The sequence below is a fragment of the Amphiprion ocellaris genome, chromosome 4 (assembly GCF_022539595.1).
Source record: "Amphiprion ocellaris isolate individual 3 ecotype Okinawa chromosome 4, ASM2253959v1, whole genome shotgun sequence".
NCBI classification, from domain to species: Eukaryota; Metazoa; Chordata; class Actinopteri; family Pomacentridae; genus Amphiprion; species Amphiprion ocellaris.
This window is the reverse complement of record NC_072769.1, coordinates 19151200-19172932: the sequence shown is the minus strand read 5'-3', so window position 1 is coordinate 19172932 and position 21733 is coordinate 19151200. Positions and strand designations below refer to the sequence as shown.

Here is a 21733-nt window from a genome sequence, read left to right as displayed (position 1 = left end):
CCTTAAACTTGTGTTTGAAAGAAAAGCAGTTTTTTCCAGTGAAGATAATATTGAATGAATCAGAAATCCAGTCTAGACATTGTTAATGTGGTAAATAACTATTCTAGCTGGAAACATCTGATTTTTAATGGAATATCTCCATAGAGGTACAGAGGAACATTTCCAGCAACCATCACTCCTGTGTTCTAATGCTACATTGTGTTAGCTAATGGTGTTGAAAGGCTAATTGATGATTAGAAAACCCTTGTCCATTTATGTTAGCACATGAATAAAAGTGTGAGTTTTCGTAGAAAACATGAAATTGTCTGGGTGACCCCAAACGTTTGAACGGTGGTGTACATTTTTAATGGCTCTCATTTTGGTTTGCAGTTGTAAATACTTGCCATTTAACCTTAAAGATGAGATGAAATGAGAGGAGATAACCCTGTATTTATCCCACAGTGGGGAAATTTGCAGTGTTACAGCAGCAAAGAAGTGTGGTATGAAGATAAGCCAAAATATACATAGGTACTAGTTATATGAATAACAGTGTCGCACGTGTCAGTGGTATTGCACAGATTCTGTCATGAACAGGAATACTGAGAAAAACAACTAACTAATGGAACAAACTTGAAGCAGCTTGTTTTTATGTTTTGTAAAATGGTCTATATGCTGAGTCACTGGTGGGCTATAGATATCTGCCACATTACTCTTCACATTACATTCCCTTTACACCTTTTTAATTGTGCCTATTAGCACCATACACTGGAATATAACACCTCTGACTGAGCCACTATTGTCTACTCACGGTCAAAACTAATGAGTGAATATTGAGGCATCTTCACTGTTGTGCTGCTTCGCCTTCAGTGAGATGTTCTAAGAGATGGGCAGCCAGAGATGATATGAAGAATAACCATTCCATCTTTTCAGACTGGCTTCATTTTAATGCTACATTTGATTTAAAATGGCATTAAAGAGAAGTGCCATGATGACAAGGTTTTTCACCAGCCAACACTTGTTGCAAAGACTCCATCTCTCTGGGAGGAGGGAGGACTGAGGGGGGTGGGGACTCCGTCACATCCTCTGTCCATATATGGGCATGAAGTTTACACGCAGCGGGGAATCCTCTCACTGGAGCTGATGAATGGGGAGGAGGGCCGAGGGAGCTGCCAAAGTGTATATAAGGAGAGAGAGGGGAAGTCGCTGATGTGAAATCCACAGCGAGCAAATACCTACCGAGGAGCAGAGACGAGAAGGAATACCTTTAATTTGCTTTTCTTTTTTTACTCCTTTCGAAAAACAGACACTTTGGATCATTTGTTGAAAACCATCAAAAGGAGGGTTGAAAGAAAAAAAAACAGTCATCTGCACAGTTTGTTTTCCCCCCTTTTACCTTTTTCCCTGGAGAGAGACGGACTTCTACGTGCATCATTATGTTGAACAATATGGATTTGAATGCGAAAGATTCTTTTTACCCTCAATTTGAGAATTGCAACAGTTCTTCACTGGGGATGGAAAACAGCGCGCGGAAAGACAACCAGGAGGTGTTCGTCGATGCAGAGCGGGGGGTACCTGCCCAGTTTGGCCACGGTGAGTTCGCGTGTTTTGCACGGTCGATAAATCTGCATGCATGACCGTTTAAATGTGTCGAAGACGAGCGTTACAGGACGGAGAGGACACTTTCCGTGCAGTCGTGTGTGTGTGTGTGTGTGTGTGTGTGTGTGTGTGTCTTCTCACTGAGGCGTCTCTGTGCCAAAATACGCACGAATGTTTATGTAACGCAGATTTTCTTCATCGTTTAATTTTTTTCTTAGACATTATAAAATAAACCGTCGCGATGACAAAGTTTTCTCTCTGTCTAATTCAACAGAAGGAACCCCCGCAACCCTCAAAACCGAAGCCTCCAACTCGGAATTTGCTTTTAACCCCTGCGAGTGCCCAAAAGACGCCTACACCCCCTCCTCGCTCGCCTACTCCGGCAGTTTCTATGTTGAGGCATCTCAGGGAGCGCCGTGCAGCACCGAAACACTTCTCAATATGATCACCGAGATCGTGGGTATCTCCACACTGCCGCTTTCAGAAGTGCAACAGAGCGGCAACAGCCGGGGAACTTATCCGTCGCCTGCGCCGTTGGACAGCAGCAATGGCAATTTTGGAGACCCCGGCGTTAAGCGGCAACCGTACACCTGCTCCGGACCTACTCCCCCGGTCTACTCTCCGGATCAGACGTGCCCGAGGTACACCGATGACCAGGCCGGCAGTCAGGCCCAAGACCCGTCCACTTCCCAGCTCAGCTTCGGCTCCTCCCGAGCTCCAAGCCAGAAGAAGGCCGAGCCGAAGTCAGAGGCTGCTTCGTTCCCCGTCGTGGTCAAGAACGAGTTCGAGAGCAGCTGCTACGAGTGGGGAACGTTTACCAAATCTGACTGTTTGGAGACGAGTTTCCAGTCGGAGACCTTCCCGATGTCGAGTGATTTCCCACCTGACCAGCAAATGGATGTAAAGGAACTTTTAGACACGTTTCCTCCAATCTGTCCCAACCCAGAGATGGAGTTTAAGGTGGAGGGGGGGATCAAACAGGAACCGTGCTTCTCTGACACCTGCTCTCAGAGCTACCCCAACCCCCTGTACAACAATTACCTCCCCCCACCGCCGATGGGCCTCTCCTCCAACCTGAGGCCCTTCCCGGAGCCTCCACAGCCATCTAATAACCAATGTGACTCCTTATACACGTCACCAGCTTTACCCAGCACCATAGACTCCATCCTGTACTCTTCACTGTTGCCAGATTCTTTCGCCCAAAGTTACACCACTCGTGCGACGAAGCCCCCCAGGGCCAGAAAGAGCCCCGCCGCCTCTCACGGCCCCGCCAAAGAGAAACCCTTCACCTGCCCGATGGAGAGCTGCGACCGGCGCTTCTCCCGCTCCGACGAGCTCAACCGGCACATCCGCATCCACACGGGCCACAAACCCTTCCAGTGCCGCATCTGTTTGCGCAGTTTCAGCCGTAGCGATCACCTCACCACCCACACCAGGACTCACACCGGGGAGAAGCCGTTCTCCTGCGACGTGTGCGGCAAACGGTTCGCCCGCAGCGACGAGAGGAAACGGCACGGACGCGTACATCTGAAACAGAAGGAGAAAATGGAAATTAAGCCACAGGTGACCACCGGCGCATGGCCATTCACTCTTCCCGAGGGAATTTGAAGACAAAGCGGTGTGTCCAGACAAATATACATATATATATACATAGATATATATTAAGATCTTTCCGTCTTGGAAGATATAAGCCAGCTGACTAACAAGTTGATGTCCGAGTTGGTTTCACTGACGAGCCAATGCAGGAGGCTTTGCGCATATTAGAGTTTTTTGAGGAGCAGAGAGGAAAGAGTGGGGGAATAAAAAGGACTGCTTCGGCCTTACTGCCTGCTGCTGATGCTGCTGACTTTATGCAAAAAGATGCATAAGTTGTAAAAGTCGGTAAACAGATCAACAGTGACTTGTTGCTGTTGCTGTGAGCGGAGCTAAACCTCTCTGCTCTGCATTGCATGACTGCTGTTCAGCACCTCCACACTTGGACAGCTCCACCAACCTCCACTCGCCTCTGAGCATGGATGGATTGCACTTACAGATTATTAATATCTCCATTTAAGATTCTTATTTTCTGCTTTAGCATTCTTAGAGCAATGGTTTGGACTATGTTTCTTAAAAATGCATGTTTATGTCAGTGTTTTTATTTTTTATTTTTTTTTATTTTCCTTTTTCCGGAATATCAACCACTGTCAAAGTACTCCTTCACTTCACAGTGAGGGCTGTTGACATGAATGTAGGCTACAACACACATTTATGGCTTCGACCATACAAGCTGTCCATCTTTGATCAAATTTAGTGTTTGTTTATCTTCTTATCATTTTGCTGTCAGTGTTTTTTGTCATTGGTCTTTGTGTTGTGTTACAATTGTTTGGATTATTACAGTTGTGAAAGATATATCATAAATGGGAAATAAATATATTTGTATTACTGTACTTCTTTGTATTTTTATAGCCAACTGTATATTTTACAATTATATTTGAGCGTCCTTTCTAAGGTGAAATGTATTCTAAAATCATAAATAATGTCTTGGTTTTTTCGAGGGCTATCGTTTAGTAACACAATATTTTAAATGTTACAATTTGATATCGGAAACATTTTCGCACTTCATCCCATTGTTGGTATGATGAGAGTTGCTCCGTTGAATTGTTGATCTAGATTTAAAAGGGAATGTACACTAGTTGTGGTACAGCTTTTCAAACACAAATGATTTTACAATATGTACAGAAGTATGTTCAATCCAGCTAGAAATCACTAGCAACTCATATAAACATTGCTTTTAAGTAATCAGGTAGCACACATTGCTGCGAGTTTCTGTAGACTTTACCTTGGTGATGAGAGGGTTTTGACTCCTGGTATCTTTTTGCTGGAGATACTGTATGCTGAAATGTTCACTTTAGCAAAATAAATAAATAAATAAACAAAAATTTAATAAAAAAAAAATAGAAAAAAAAATGTTTAGAGTTTGGTGAAATTGTCACCAACAGGGTACTGCAAAAAAAGTAATTTAACTCGCCTTAAGTTATATTAACTGTTCAAGTAAAGATTTTGTACATACACGGTTTCTACAATACTTTAAATTAATATTGATGTTGTTATTTTTATGAAAAGTTTATGAACAAAATAAACATTTTCTGGAACAGCAAAGTTTCTCGTGTATGGTTTGGAATGATCCGAGTTCTATTTTTACGGTTCTCACAATCTGTGTGGCTTGGTGTCGAGACCTCCCCCCACCCCCCACCAATCAGAGCATTTTGGATGACTGTCTCCTCCCAAGATATACATTATAGCAGGCCACCTGTGGCACCACACTGCTGCCCTAACATTAGACATCACAGCTCTGCCGCGTGACTCACAAGACTGAAACGCATTCAGCTGCACTTTGAATCCTGTCGACTTTAAAGATTCTCCCTTAATGTAAATGCAGAGATGAACCACTGCAAGGATCGTGGTATTCTTGTTAAAAAGGACAGTTTCTTGCCATGTCAGTGGTGACGATCTGAAGGTCTTGCTTCATTCGTTCCTTTGTTCATTCACGCATCCAGTCTTGCTGTAAAAGGATATTAATTTCCACTCAAAGCTGAAGACGATTATGGTCTATTGTCATGTATTTTTTTCTCTTTCAAAGCATGTTGGATCTGAAGTCCCCTGTTTTCAAAACTGCCTGAATATTCTTGTGAATGCATTTAATGATCTGTGTGGCCTCACATCTCTACAAGACTAAACGAGAGTGAACAAAAAATGTGGTGCAAGCTATTGCTTTTTGTTTTTTTCAAAGCTGCAAAAAATTTGTTTGTCACTATATAAAGAACAGGCCCAAATCACCCTGGCATTCCTGTGAAGTGGTAAAACAATTTGAGCACTGTAGAAGTAAAGGTTAAGGTAAGAAAATATGACATGTTTAGGTTTTGGGGAGAAGACTGTTGCTTTAATGCCTAAAGTGGGATGCTTTGTGTACCGTGCAGGCCCAGATCTTACAATCTGTCATTGCAAACCGTGCAGGCATGTATAAGAGGGACTCCGTACGTGGTGGTATATACGACATGCATTTGCCCGTGACGCAGTCGGCTGGCAGAACACTACTTTGCTTGCCCACGGCACTGCGTAAGTGCCTGCGTTGTCTGTAGCTGACAAACATACTGTACCAGTGTGAAAATGCAAGCTGCCACATGGAGCACTGTGAATAGTATGCGCCCGTCCTCTCCTGTCTATCACTCATCATCTCTCACAATAGCACAGGGCCCAGGCAGCATCAACACGTACTCCCTTATCTGTGTTGTTTTAGTGGCAAACATTGTCCAGTGATGGATAGTTGAGGTTTTTGAATTGCAGCGATGTGCAGTCACAGTGACCATTATCCAGACACTTGAAGACTGGAGAGTTATTGAACTCTGGCCAGTGATGGAATTTCTGCAATTGTGCATTTGTAAGCTCCCGTTCCCATTTGCATACTGTAAATGGTCCTCGATGTATCTACAGCATGTGACTCTCGTCTTTACTGAATACATTTACCATGTCATAAACCTTCCTAACTTTGACAAACACAAAAGACATAAATCAGTTTTTTTTCTTCTGACTGACATTTATGTTGTTTTTTTTTTTTAAAAAACTCCTGTAGATATGCATAATTCTGAAGCCATTAAGTCAGTGTGCAGCGCAGGGCACATGACCGCCACTGAGAAGCATGCTTTCTAAGAATGTGGTAGCCACTGTGAACAGTAGCACATCGAGTCCATTAAATCCTTGGCAGGGCTTTACTAATGCAAACATGTTAACATTATTACTGCTGCACTGAAGGGGGGTAGGAGGGTTATCCAAGGTAGTGTGTCTCTGTGACTAACATATGTAACAGGGGGAGAAAAACCACGAACAGATGTGATTTCACTTCTTCATTGTCTCATCCAATTAATCGCTTGATGCAGGATTGCTTCTGGATAAGTCAATGGGACTATTTATCTGCTGTTCCAAATGAGTACTTTGGCTCAGGATTAAATAAGAAAATCCTCGAAAAATGACAGTGAGGGATTAGATGGGACCAAATTCTGAGGATAAGTGTCACTGCAGAATGATATGTACTTACATGTTCATTACTTGCAAGCACACACTTCCTCTGTCTTCGCGTTGGCACACCAAAGTTTGTTTTTATAGATAATCTATTTTTTATTTTCTTTTTTGCATCATACACAAGAAGACACTGACCTCCGGGAGTTTCTGTATGATATATGCTGATATCTAAATACTACTAAAGCGTACCGTCCACTTGAACAAATCCATATCTGTGCTGCCATTAAATGTCTCAAGTCCAACTCGAAAGCGAACAAGTGCAGCTCCAGTCGTCTCTGAAGAGCCCAGCATCCCTTTTATCCATGCTTGAACTCCAAACAATTCTGCCTCTACAACAATAATCCAATAATGACTTTCAGAATGTATGAAAAAAGGAATTTATTTGCTTATATGAAAGATCAGAGGCAGTTTCGGCGGTTCAAGCTTCAGGAAGCCTATCAGGTCACCTCAAGTGCCTATTAATAATCACAGTCCTACTTGAGACGGTCTATATGGCCACACAGTCTCATTCGCTTGTGGATTGATCTATTGTGGGGTAATCACCACATAATTTTATGCGCACCTTTAAAATGTGCACCGGGGCACGTCATGGTCCTTGGGGTGGGCTCGGTAATCAAGGTGCATAATCGCATGGCGGTAATGGCAATCAGGCTTAGCAGATTAATTCCTCGGATCATACATCAGCCCGTTGGTCCTGTATCTGATCATGAAGAAGGGTGTAGGTGGTCTGGAGAGTGCAGGTGATTAAGAAGAAGAGAACCGTTGCAATGAGAAGGCGCTCGTTATGCAAACATTTTAAAGTGCCTAATTCTTTTCTTTTTTTCTTTTTCTTTTTTAATGTAGCTCCAAAATTCTTTTCATTTATATTACTGACTCAAGACTGAGAGAATAACTTTTTTCCATGGCAAATTACAAGAAGCCAACTCTGGGGGTCAAGGAGGCCACGATACCACTTTAAGCTGCGCACAACATATTGCCATCAGAGGTGGAGTATATGCTGAACCTGGAGTCATTGAAAAGCGGCCATCATGCCGTAGCCAGATGAATGACTTCACAGCAATTCAATTACAGAGGAAAATTTAAAGCTGCCCTTGGAACATTCTAGGTTGGAGACATCACAATGCTGCTGCAGCGCTGGAGTGCAACCTCCAGGAGCCTTAACAGAAATAATCATTTCACTGCTTACAAACGCCTTTGTGCCCAAACATTCATTCATTTCTTTTTGAAATGAATGCTCAAAATCCCAGCGTGTTGGACGCTTGTAGCTTAGTTTAATATATGAGAAGGATGCCCTTTTTGTTTTAGTTTACTACATGACAAAAGGCATAAATAATTTTAAAGCTGTTTTAATCCATATTTGAATACTGATTTGATTTTTGAAAGTTCATTTTGGACATTTCAACATAAAAAAGAAAATGCCCACAAATGACAATAATTTGCTCAAAAAGGAGCGGAAAGAAGTCGAAATTCATCTGATCCCAGTTTCTCTTCAGCACCGTGGACCATTTTTGGCATCTTTCTTTCCACTGTTTTGGTTTTCAGGCCCACAGCTGTTTTGGTTCACTCTCACTGGTCTCATAGGAGGCAGCTGTTTACTGCGATAAAGGTCTAAAAAAAAACCCACATACTTCACCAACCCAGCACCAAGCAACAGACAGCTAGAGAGCAGCTAACCGGTAAACATAAATGGAGTATTTAACAGTTAAAGGGAGAGCTGGTGGAGACCAAAAGCAGAGCTAAAAGGAGCAGGATTGTGGAACCTGCATTCATCAGGTGATCAGAAACGTAACTCCAATTGCATTTTAATGTTACTTGATACCTTTTATGGCACTTATCCAGGTTTCTTTCTCCTAACTAGATCCATGCTTGTGTTGTATCTAGTCTCAGATGTAAGTCGCTTTGGATAAAAGTGCCTGCAAAATGAAATTGTAGAACTGTAGGTTGATGTTCGAGTATTTTTATAAACTACATTTGCTGCAGCCAAGTGACGTAAATGCACTAGCAATGAAAAAATGTGTAATGAAATCTTTCGGAGTTGCAGACTGTCAATTTTGTTTTGCTATAGAGATGATGCCATATGATGATTATTAAACCCTTATGTAATACTGTTATTTTAATTACTACGGCAAACTGCTGCAAAACTGTTGAGCACTGATGAAGAAGCTGTATTGACAGAGAAGAAGATTTTAAGAACGTTCAACATCTTCTAGCACTTCATCTTAAACAAAAAGCAGAAAAAAGTTGACATCTGTTTTTATTGAGTTCTGAGCCTGAATTTGACCCATGAATCACCTGTGACCTTGGTTGATGAAGGGTACAACCTGTGTGGCAAAAAGAAAGGTGTTTTGCTGCTGCAAATGATTAAGTTGGTCTTTGAGAGTCACAGGTTTGAAATACCTGAACAATTTTGCAAAGAAATCATTAACTGAATCTTTCTAGCTACTGGACTTTCCATTAAAACAGCAAACCAAATCACACATCCAGATCAGCCAAACCTTGGTTCAGGAACTCATGTCCTTGAGTGGCCACCTCAGTCCCTGAAACTGAATCCAAAGGTTCTTGGTTTAAATTTAAAGAAAGCAGGAGCAGAGACACCAAAGGACATGAAAAGCTTTTGCATGTGAGAAACTGGGTAAAATTTCAAGACAAAAGCAAGGATGTCATTATTAACATGAAAAGCGCAGTAGTCTGCCAACGCTGCTCAGTCATTGTATCATTTCCGAAGGCTGAAATCTTGAAAAAAATGGCAGAAGTGGCAGAAATCATGGCAATATAGAATGTGAGCATTTAATATAGATGTACCCACAAACAAAATGACCTTGCCCTGAGCACAGGCTTGTGTTATGCATGTGTACGTTATGTACGGATACCGAATCACGTGACCTAAATATGTAGCAGGCAGCGGGAATTGATGGGACTCTGAAACACCCCCACAATTTAATCAATTGTTCCATGTATCATTTCTGACAGATAAGTCCCGGTAAGTCTGCAGTGGTGGATTTGTAGTAGGATCACAATCATGTGATCGTCAGCAGGCAGCTGACGTAGTGTTCACTTGTTGTCATAGTTACAGTGACGCCATTCCGCTATCTCTCAATGATACAGAAATCTTTAACAAATCCATGGATCCAGACTATAAACTGCATCACTGCCAAATTTTAATCACTTGGTCCTTTTGTCGTTTCTGACCTTCCCTGGAAATTTCATCCAAGTCCGTTTTCGAGTAATGTTGCAAACAGACAGACAGACAAGCGTACACTGATCGTCACATAACTCCGCTGAGGCTCCACCTCCTTGATGGAGTAAATATTGACTTTAGGGGTTGAGTAATTTTGCATACATGCATTTGTAAAGTGGCTTGGTGGTTAGCACTGTCGCCTCAAAGCTAGACGATCCCTCTGCTTCACGCGCTGGAATCTTTCTACATGGAGTTTGCGTGTTCTCTCTGTACAACGTGGGTTTTCTCCAGGTACTTCAACTTCCTGCCACAGTCCACAAACATGCTGAGGTTAATTGGTAACTCTAAATTGTCCATAGGTGTGAATGTGAGTGTGATTGATTGTCTCAATATTTAGCACTGTAATAGACTGGTGACCTGTCCAGGTGTCCCCTGCCTTCACCCTAAGTCAGCTGGGATAGACTCCAGCCCCCCACGACCCTAATGAGGATTCAGCAGTGTATAGATAATGGATGGATGAATGGACATCTGTAAAGGAAAATTTCATTTATTTTTAGTGCTGTTGCTAAGTGTGACACCTGTTCTCAAAAATTACTCAAACGTACACTGCCGTTCAACTGTCTGGGGTCACCCAGATAATTTTATGTTTTCCATGAAAACTCACACTTTTATTCATGTGTTAACATAATTGCACAAAGGTTTTCTAATCATCAATTAGCCTTTCAACACCATTAGCTAACACAATGTAGCATTAGAACACAGGAGTGATGGTTGCTGGAAATGTTCCTCTGTACCTCTATGTAGATATTCCATTAAAAATCAGTTGTTTCCAGCTAGAATAGTCATTTACCACATTAACAATGTCTAGACTGGATTTCTGATTAATTTAATGTTATCTTCATTTTTTAAAAAAACTGCTTTTCTTTCAAAAATAAGGACATTTCCAAGTGACCCCAAACTTTTGAACGGCAGTGTATACTGTTAAACTCTTCTACTGTTTCTATATTTTTGGTTGATATGTTTTCATTACATTGTCTTCTCATTGCCAGAGTATCTCACTAGTTAAGGGGTTGAATATGTTGGGGTTTTGGTTTATAGGTTTTTGTGTTAGCTATATTGTGCTTCTGCTGCCTCCAAGTTCCCCACAAAATAACTGATTGCAGATCTGTGATGAATTTACAAAAGACAAATTGAACATTTAGGGCACTTTTCAGACAAAAAAAAGGGAAATAGCATAGCATGTTGTCCATCATGTTCTTACAACAACACAGACCTGATTAGCTTTCCTCCCCTCCAGCCATGACAATGCCACCCTGACTGTGGTCCAGCCTGTTGTGGACGACTGTGACACCTAAAACTGGTGCCTTAAGTACAGCCCAACAAAAGCTGAGAATATGAACTGCCCAGCACAAATTCTTCTGGGGAGGAAATCAACTTAGGGTGCATATATAACACACTGTGGCTGAAAGCATCCTGGATTGACAGTAATAACTCTGAAGGAAGTTTGTGCTCGCACAAAAAAAAAAAAAAAAAAGTCTACTATGCTATTACTTGTTGCAAATATCCAGATATCTGCTGTCACATTAGCATGCAGCCATCTGGCAAACTATCTGAAACAACAGAACGGGTAAATCCACTTAACTATATAACCTCATCATACGTACACACAACTGTTGACCCCTCTTACCATAAAAATAAATTACTATACAGCCATGTGTCCGGCAGAGACGTGAATGATTACTTTAGTGCTTTGACATTTGCAAAAGCAGTAATGAGGCATGTCTGTGACAGCCGTGTCACTACCAGCAGCCTATGTCTCAGCTGTTCAGTTCAACGCTGGGAAGGAGGCATACTGTGGCCAAACACTGGCACTCTTTCTAGATAATGATGGCTCAGCCATAGAGAAGCACAGAGAACGTGTCGAAGTCTGAGAAAACTGTGCGCATGTGTGTTTCAGTGAGAGAAAGAAAGTGAGTGAGGGAGGCCGATTGAGAGTGTACGTGAAGTGTGCGTCTGTGTGTGTGTGTGTGTGTACATGTCTGTCATTGCCAAGATGGAATCAGAGACTGGGAGAGGAGGCTGGGCTGGGACATAAAGACTAGTAGTATAAAAATGAGTGGGCTGCACATACAGTGCACCCTCCCATCGAGCAGGGCGACGATTTGCATGTGCACACCAGCCCACAACTACAGTATGTATTCTGCATCTAAATTAACCAGCGAAATTGAGCGTGTGCTCTTTGGAGCTCCATGAAATGTATGCAAAATGTAGCTACTTGAGCATCAGCGGCTCGCTTTCTCTGCCACAACCGTTATTTAATACACGCTGCATTCTGACTGGATTGGTGCCATTAGTGAAGACTAACTGAGAACAAAGAGGACCATTACTTTGTGCACAGGTACAGGCAGCTTCAATCATACAGAGAGAATCACAATCTGTTATAATTTGTTCTATATGAAAAGTTTCTTTGAGATTCTGGCGGAAGAATCTTGCTGACATTCTCCTCATTTAGCCTTAATCAGTCTTTACAGCTGCAGCAGAATGTCTGCAATCATTTCATCCAGAGCAGTATTTTTTCTCACCCCCTGCGGATTTCATCAGTAGTGCAAAGTGTCAGTTTGCTAATAATAAACCATAAAATTAAACAATTGCACAAGGACAGCGATAGTCCCCAAAAAAAGAAAGACGAAACGTGGCATAGCTGCGTTCGGTTTTTACTGCAAAGCTAATTTGTAGATTTAAATATCAGTGGATCTCCTCCCATTTGCAAAAGTCCTTTGTTCAAAATTTTATGATCCAAGACCCATATAGTCTTTCATCTATTTTGCATGCAAACTGTGAAACTATAGTTGCCAATTTAATACGGTGCAATAAAAATTCTGATGTTTCTCCCCGAAATGTAGCAAAATGTAAAAGCACTTGACCCTTCAGTGTGTCCTGCTCCTACCAGCCACAGTGCCGGCCTGTGGTTAGCAGCATAACAGTCCCCTCCCTTCCTCACTGCTTTTCCCCCCGACGGTGCATAATGGCCAGCTCTGCCCGCCCCCAGTGGCTTTTAGCCGGTGATTGACGGTCACTTTCACCGGGGGGGGGGGGAGCGCACCGAGAGTGACGTCTCTCCCTGTCTGAGTGTATAACAGCCATGGGGTCACACAGGAGCGTATACGATACAGTACGTTTCCCAAGCCCCAAAGAGCCACATATCAGACAGGAGCCGGCTCTGATCTCAAACCTGTGGGGTGTTGGAAACCTGAAGACGCGCGTTTTTTGCCGCCTCCTGTGATTTTTGCCTCTTTAAATGGGGGCTTTCATATGTATGAGTCAGATCAGCAGTACACATTTAAAAATCAAAACACTTTCTCCCTCTGTAGGTCCCCAAATCCCCTTGTCTTGTGCTGTAAGCAATCAGCATGTGAATTAACAATGTGATTTAGTAGTTTTTGGAAGTGCATGCGTTTCTTTGGAGAGAGTATGGCTAGTTGGGACTGGCAATGCAGAAAGTGAACAGTTTGGCGAGGATGTATTAAATTATAATTCATGCAGTAAAAGACTAGAAAAGGGTTTAATGCAGGGGTGTCAAACATGCGGCCCGCGGGCCAAAACTGGCCCATCAGAGGGTCCTATCCGGCCCGCGAGTCGACTTTGTAAAGTGTAAAAATTACAGAGAAGACATTAACTGCAAATTGTAAATTTGTAAAACTATACATTTCAAAATGATTTCTAGATCATGACAGGTTGTTTTTATCATACAGTAAAATACTAGATTGCTCATTGCTCTTTTGTCATTGTGTGCCTCATTTTTGTAATATTTTATCTTGTTTTTGTTGTTTTTTGTCTTCTTTTGTCTGACTTTTGTCATTTGTCTCATGTTTTTGTCATTTTGTTCCTTGTTATATTACCGTTTTGTGTTTCCTTTTTGCCTCGCTTGTGCTTTTTGTCTTATTTTTCTCATTTTGTGTTTTGCTTCATTCATTGCTTCGTGTATCATTTGTGTTGTTTTGTGTTTTTGTGTCTCGCTTGTATTGTTTGTCTACTGTTTTGTTGTTTTGTTTCTCATTTTTGTCATTTTTGGTCTCGTTTTTGTCATTTTGTTTCTTGTTTTTGTCATTTTGTGTCTCATTTATGCAATATTTTGTCTTGTTTTTGTTGTTTTTTGTCTGACTTTTGTCATTCTGATCAAAAAGTAAACTAATATACCATTCAATTCCAGATTCCTGTGACTAAATGTTTTGTACCTTTTTTGGATACACTGTGATCTGTAGGTTGTAATGTGTAAATAATAATCTGAGGCATAATATTGTTGAAATTGAGCTTAATTTTGTTCAGAAATTTCAGGTTGTTCATGATGTTTTGTAAAAAGATAATTCCTTAAATGTGAACATTTTCAGAATGTACTTTTTCGCACTAAAACAAAGGAAAATTTTGGTGTTGTGGTTATTTATAGGTTATTATGCTGTGATTTTACTGGTCCGGCCCACTTGAGATGAAATTGGGCTGAATGTGGCCCCTGAACTAAAATGAGTTTGACACACCTGCCTTAAAAATCTATTAAAATCTTACACTATTTCCCATTTGATAATCCTCTGATTTAACTATCTTGACTCAAATATATATATTTTGACAATAAATAACTGTCCTAAATCAGGTTCTCTGCATAGAATCAATGAAGAGAATGTATATTTAGAGGAATGAGCAGCATAAATGCTTAGCTAGAAAACAGGAGCAGGATGAAGGAGTGCACGCTGTTGTTGTTAGTCATCTGTGATTCTGTCACTCAGTGCTGTTGTGGCATAGGGTCTGCTTCCTGTTAACAAGATATGTTTACAGCATCAGCATTGGACTCCCACCGTCTGTGTATTTGTGCATTTAGACTCCTTGTCACTCGTCAAGATGGATGCATCCACATTGCCTGTTAACTATTAACTGATCGAGAGCTGCCGTCTTTGGGGGGACGGGTAGCGACGTGGTCCCTCATCCTCCAAAGTGCTCTGAGGCTGAGGCCTTCCTTTGTTAGGGAGTAGCAGGATGCTGTGTCTAACCATTAACTATATTCCTGACACTGGGGTGACTTCTAAGGTGACAAATCAGAGATTAAGCTGAAGAAATTTTAACCCGATCTCAGCTGGGGCTCTTTCTCCACCGTCCTGCAGATAAATGAAGAGATGCTGATCCTTCCATCACCATCAGCTTCTCCTTCCTCCTACTCATCCACTCACTGTGTTTGTGTCTCTTCTGGCAACTACTGACAGTGGCGTCTTTTAAAGGAAGGAGAGATTGATATGATGAGAGGTAGATGTGCTGTTTCCTGCCTCTGGATGAGGAAAAAAAAAAAAGATAATTTATGGACTCATCACTTTGCAGGTCGTGAATACAGTGATTTTTTTTTCAAACAAAGAATAACCCTCAAAGAAATTATCATTATGAACGAATACAGAAGTATGATTGAAGTTGAACAATCACTTAAACAGTCGAAGCAGAGCTGGTACAATCAAGGGCTTTAATTTATGTGGCTGCTTCTCTTCATTTGTGATCTCCTACAGTCGCTGTGCAGTCATGTTTGATGTGACCATGTTTCTGTTCGTACGGCCTCATCTGCCGTGCTCTTCAATGTCGAAGGTCTCCCTGTCTTTAACACCTCTGAAATATTTTCCCCCTTTCTTCCGCGAGATGTTAAAAGGGTGACAGATTTAGCTGTTGCCTCGATCATTAAATCCTGTGCCCCCTCATGAAGTCAGCAGACCTCCACGGTGCCTCGGTCCCACGCCATAATGGCCGCTCATGGTCCAAATGGACTGAAGAGCTTTCATGTGTCCTGAACAGTCTACTCCTCTCATTACGACCCGTAGTGGTCTCACATCAAACAGCCTCATTATTTTCAATGAGGGAGGAAGCGCAAGTGTGTGACGAATTGGAGCTACAAAGTGACTTCCAAGTTCAAATAAAATCTACACTTTGTGGTTATACTATGCAAGCAAAATGCTGCAGAGATTAAAGTGCTGTGTGTCTCCAGACTGGTGATGTCGGACCTCAAGCCATCGGTTTCACTCTTATTTACACAAAATCTGATTTAATAAAAAAACACTATGTGAACTTAGGACCTTTAATGTTTTAACGAGACATGTTAGCCTCTCAATGAGCAAAATCTGCTGTAAGCACGCTGAGCCATCATCACATCCAAAATACTGTGACTATGTTGAATAAGATTAACATTCAACCCCAGCACCTGTATCATAAATGGCTTTTCACAATCCGATCATTAAGACTCAGAGAAAATGTTTTGATATCACACGGACCATCATATTAGCTCTCAGCTGCCTATTTATAAATTTGGAGCATTTTTACATCATTTACATAAAAAAGCCTCTATTACTAGCCTAATTTAATATTAGCTGACAACAATTTGACAAGACAGGATCAGAGGTTAAGCTAACACACAATGGCTGCTAACTCTATTAACATGGAAATGAATGCAACAACTCAATAGCCTGTTGTCATACCTACAGTGAACAGCCTAAATAAGTTGCAGTGAAAAATCACAAGGGCTGTACTTGATAAGACATACTCGTGTTACTATGGCAACATCCATGGCTCAAGCTAAGAATGCAGAGATCTGGATAATCATTGTCATTGTGATACATGGATTCCTGCTGTAAGACCAGTGTATTACTATATTGGGACACTAATGTGTTCCAGTCCATTCAGAAATCACGTTAACAATGGCTATACAGGCATATACAGAGCAGCTCCTGCCTGTCACTGGATTTCTGTTTGTAAGACTGATACACCCCTATTATGTGCGTTCCTTCCTGTAAAGATATGTGTTGTGCACTGCGATAGTTAAAATGATGATCTTGTGGCAGTTTGCACGCTGAAGTGTTTTTTAATAATAAACCATGTATGACATTTGTTGAATATCATGCAATAACACTCCTGGTGACGACTATATTTTATTTTAAAAAGTATTAAGTGGTAAATCTAAGGACCAAAGAGCATGCAAGTCACAAGATTTGATTTGATCACTTGTATGCTGCATGTTAATTTGACAAATAAATTCAAGTGCTGAGCCAAGACAACACTCTTGTTATTTTAGTGAACATAAAAGATGGCACTGTGTCCGGCACTTTAAAGAAAAATACTGTATTTAATGGCTCTTGAAAGAGATTCCAAACCTATATTTGTATTAGCGGAGAAAGGAGATGTTTAATTCCTCAGCAGGTGACCTGTAACATTTCCCAGCTCTCATCAAATTGTTAAGAGCCAATATAAGTAATAGCTGTTTGCCAAAATTACCTCAAGTGATTTCCAAACCTTTTGTATTTACCTACTATTTGGCCTCTTGCTCCAGATTGTTCATTTTCATCTCTGGATAATAAACTGTACCCTTACAGTGGAGTTGCATTGTTGTGCAGTGAGTGCTATAATGAATTTCAAGCTGTTAGCCTGCAGTTTCATCACATTTTATCCCTTTAATGAGTATAATTGGCACTTGAGGTGATATATTGATACTGGCCGAGCTCCCACAGGCTTGTACGTTGTTCTATTGTGCTACACTGAGTGTTAACAGACAGTAAAAGCCCATTTGACTTAGTGATGTGGCAAGAATTTCTCATGCTTTGAAGAAGCCAGACTGGCTGTCATTTTACACCGTGTGTGGTCTCTGATCAGTGACTGTACTGACTTGTAAAAATATCTCGTCAACATTTACAGAGGACTGGTATGGCAGTCAACATATTCAACATTTAGAGCATTTTTGAGCATTGTGTTGCTCTGAATTGACAAATAAAACACCCCGATAAAAAGAGAATGACCTCTATAAAGACACTTGTCTGCACACACAGTTTGACACATTTTAAATATTTGATTTTCTCTTTTTGTGATGACTAAAAAGTATTATTTGTGAGTAACTGTTCTTAATCAGTTAATCCTTGCATGTTACTGGTGCCCCCTGCTGTTTAAACCCTAAACTGCATTCTGCCTGTTTTTTTATTGAGATATTTTTGATTTATTGATGTGATTAAGAAATGCATATTTAGTGTAACAGATCAATAGAATTCAACTGATCTTAAGATCAGATAGATAGAGAGTCTGATTTCTTGTAAGAAAACAATAATACTCAGGCTTAAAGTAAAAATGATGGCCTTCCATGATGATTAATTCATCATCACTGCCTCTCTAGATGTTGTTTCTTGAGCTGATTTCACATTAGTTAACAATATTAGTGTTAAATAGCTTCAACATGCTTATTCTAGTGCATCACACAAAATGATAACAGTAAAAAGATACTTTGCCTCTGCTTTCTCTTGCTGTCCTCTTTTCCTTTATCACCTCTTTTTTCCCCTTTTTTCTTTTTTTTAAACATTCTCGCAGCCAAAATAAAATAAACTCCAGGCAAAACGTTTTCATTGTACAAAAATGTCAGACATGTGTTGTGGTTGCTAAGCAAACAGTGACTAATAATATCTACATGGAAGAGGTTTGCATTAGTGCAGCAAGCCAAAGCACAGCATGTCTCAGTCTCTACCAATCTAAAGACAATGAAGGTTCACCACACTGTAATTACCCAACAATGAGTTTGTCAGTCACTTCTCATAAATATGAATAAGGAGGGATGGATAAAGGTGTTCGGTCTAAATTTGCCATGGTTTTTGACGTGAGAACGAGAAAACGGCCCAGCATCATATTCATCCTATCAAAATCTCCTGAGGGAGAGAGTTTTTAAGCTTTTGTGTGTCAGTCTTTCCCTGTCATGACTGGATGAGTGCAGCATGTAGAGGGTGTAGAGGGATAGAGATTGATGTAACAGGTTTGGGCTTTTACTTTTTTAATTATGGAAAGGGTTATGTGTTTCAGAAACAGCCTGAAGGTGTCAGCTGTTACTGTGAAATGCAGGAAAGGATACAGCCAGACAGTGACAGAAAAAACACACACTTCAGACTTTATTTTATAGTTAATTTAAATATTAATGGCTCATATTAGAGCCACTGCTTATGCTGCTGCACATTTTTCACTTAGCGCCTTGGAGAGTGGCATCCAAGTCAGCTTGATAATAAGCAACTTAATTTGATATCAGAAACCGAAATCATCAATTAATCTTTCTCTCAATCTGCATCAGTTTCAGACTTTTGTTATCATTCCATACTATTTAATACAGCTGGCCACTGCTAAATAGTGATCATAGAACAGCTTAGCACCAGTTATCCCCAACATAAGGTACAGTAAAGCCCTCTCGGCTGCTCAAAACACCATTGAATACCTTATTGCTGTGAGAAGCTACCAAAACCATGCATTACCTTAAAGTCACCGCAACAATGACAATGTATAGCCTTTAAGTCACAGCACCGCGGAAAAGTTTTGGTCACTAAAAATAAAGTGAGGACTCCTTCAACAAATATAGCTGCAAGCAGCAAAGAGAAGGCCAGTTCAGCAGGGCACAGTTGTCATGGCAACTTGATTTGATCATGTTAAAAGCGTGGGTGGAAGCACTGATACCAAGTTTTATGTCAATTGGCCAAAAAACATATATAAAAAATTGCGTGTAAGTGACACATCAGGTCACGCCCTGAACTGGTCGTTTGCCTGCTTAGGTGGAGATGATCTGTCAGGTTCAGAATGTGCAAACTCAAAATAGTGTAGATGAGCAGGTATCTGTACTTACCAGAATGAACCTAAATAACGGCTGAGTCAACTCAGATGACACTACAGTTTGTTATGTGTCATCTCTGGGATCTCCCAAAGTGTCATCTGGCACAAGAACCACTTTTGTCTTTTGTTAAAGGAAACACATCAACACTTACAAGGCAAAAAGCTGCTTTTACTTATTGCAGTAGTCAAATGACAAGTTTTTCAACATCCTGAGGAAGGCATCCTGACTCCAAAATGCAAGTTTGGTGGCTTCGCTGCCAAATATAAAAAAAAATTGAATGACAAATGGATTTGAACATAAATAATTTCCCTATTAGGTTTGATGACAATTTGAACACACTCTGTGGAAAATTGAGTGAAGGTTTGACAACGTTTACGTCCACCGTAATGGTTTTCATTAAATGCAATGTTGCGGCCACATAATCTATTGTTCAAAAGTTTGGGGTCACCCTTTTATTCATGTGCTAACATAATTACACAAGGGTTTTCTAGACATCAATTAACCTTTCAACACCATTAGCTAACACAATGTAGCATTAGAACACAGGAGTGATGGTTGCTGGAAATGTTCCTCTGTACCTCTATGGAGATATTCCATTACAAATCAGCTGTTTCCAGCTAGAATAGTCATTTACCACATTAACAATGTCTAGACTGTATTTTTGATTCATTTAATGTCATCTTAATTGAAAAAAATGCTTTTCTTTTCCAAATCAGGACATTTCCCCTAAACTTTTGAATCGTAGTGTAAAGCTGATCAAAATGTTAGGTCGTCAGGTCCCATGTTTAGATATAACCAGACATAGCAATCATTTTTATTTGGCCAGCGTTACAAACTGTACTACAAAAACATTTTTGCCTCTTGCACCGCCCCAGTGGTCAAATTCAAATTTTTTGGGACCAGGATGAGGTACTGAGTGCACACCAAATTTAGTATTAATCACTTGTTAAGCTATGATATGACAAAATCAGAAATCCATCTAGCATTCAACAGTTATTACTTATTACAGCACTCACTGGTGGTCAAATACCAAAACACTTTTCCTCAAAATATGGTCCTGACTTAATGTTCCAAGTTTGGTTCTGATAGATTATAGCACAGCTGGGATATGATCTCATTTCATCACCGATTTTGATTTGCTGTAACAGACTGACGCTTTCAAAAATCAAAACTTGATAGAATAGCTTTTGTGAAATTTTTGCATGAAGACAATCTACACTAATGGGCTGCACAGTGGATGGTGGTTAGCACTTTCACCTTGCACCTAGAAGATCCCCGGTTTGCGTCCCAGCCTTCCTGGAATCTTTCTGCATGGAGTTTGCATGTTCTCCCTGTGCATGTGCAGGTTCTCCGGCTTCCTCCCACAATCAAAATCACGCTGAGGTGAATTGGTAACTCTAAATTGTCCGTAGGTGTGAATGTGAGTGTGATTGTTTTTCTGTATATGTAGCCCTGTGATAGACTGGTGACCTGTCCAGGTGTCCTCTGTCTTCGCCCTGAGTCAGCTGGGATAGACTCCAGTCCCCAGCAACCCTATGAGAATTAAGCGGTGTATAGATAATGGATGAATGGATGGAAAATCTACACTAATTTTGGTAAAGAGTGGACAAAAAAAATCTGGTTTGTGAAACACTTCAAAAAAATCCAATGTGATGGAAATGGTTGTCACTGGGTGCTTTAACTTCAGTTTGATCCAAGGAATCCAGCAGTATCTCGTTTTTGAAACAAGGTATACAAGTTGCTTTCATAAATGCACATTCAACTTTGACCCATCAGTGGCGCTATAGGCATAAATGTGAAACTTAGTAAAACCAGGAAATCAGGGGACTGTCCCCCATCAGTGATGAATTACACAACTGTTACTATCTGATTCTAGGAGCTGCAACTGGCTGCAATGGCACATAATGAAAGATGATGAAGAAAAATAAGATGGTGTACTTTAAAAAAAATGTAGAAATTCACTGATTGCCCCCCAATAATACCACAAATAGTTTAGATTTATCAAATGACTTCATACTATGTGCAGTAAATGGAAAAAAAACAACAAAATGATAACAGTATTTGCTACACCACCCTTTAACTTTAGTAGCAGTTCTTCTTTTTGCTCGCTGTTTTTCAGAGACTTGGCAGATTTGTTTCAGCTTATTTCAAGCATCTTGAAGAACTTGTCACAGTGTTCTGTGGATTCATCCTGTCTCAGCGTCTTCTGTCCTCCATGTAATCCCCAACTGACTCCATCATGTTTAGATCAGGGCTCTGCAGAGAACATACCATCTGCTGCA

At 40.7% G+C, this 21733-nt stretch overlaps 1 protein-coding gene across 1 annotated transcript; it reads left to right on the top strand.

Moving 5' to 3' along the window:
* Nucleotides 1-264: 264 nt before the first annotated feature.
* LOC111575457 (early growth response protein 1-B) lies at nt 265-4713 on the top strand. The gene is made up of 2 exons (XM_023280597.3): nt 265-1569; nt 1850-4713. Exons 1-2 carry the CDS (start codon nt 1413-1415, stop codon nt 3181-3183), a joined length of 1491 nt encoding a protein of 496 aa, XP_023136365.1. The 5' UTR covers nt 265-1412; the 3' UTR covers nt 3184-4713.
* Nucleotides 4714-21733: the final 17020 nt, after the last annotated feature.

Excerpts from the sequence above, each read along its gene's own strand:
- LOC111575457 (XM_023280597.3), top strand. The coding sequence starts at position 1,413 with ATGTTGAACAATATGGATTTGAATGCGAAAGATTCTTTTTACCCTCAA. Across the intron at positions 1,570-1,849 it reads ACCTGCCCAGTTTGGCCACG|AAGGAACCCCCGCAACCCTC; the intron begins GTGAGTTCGCGT and ends CTAATTCAACAG.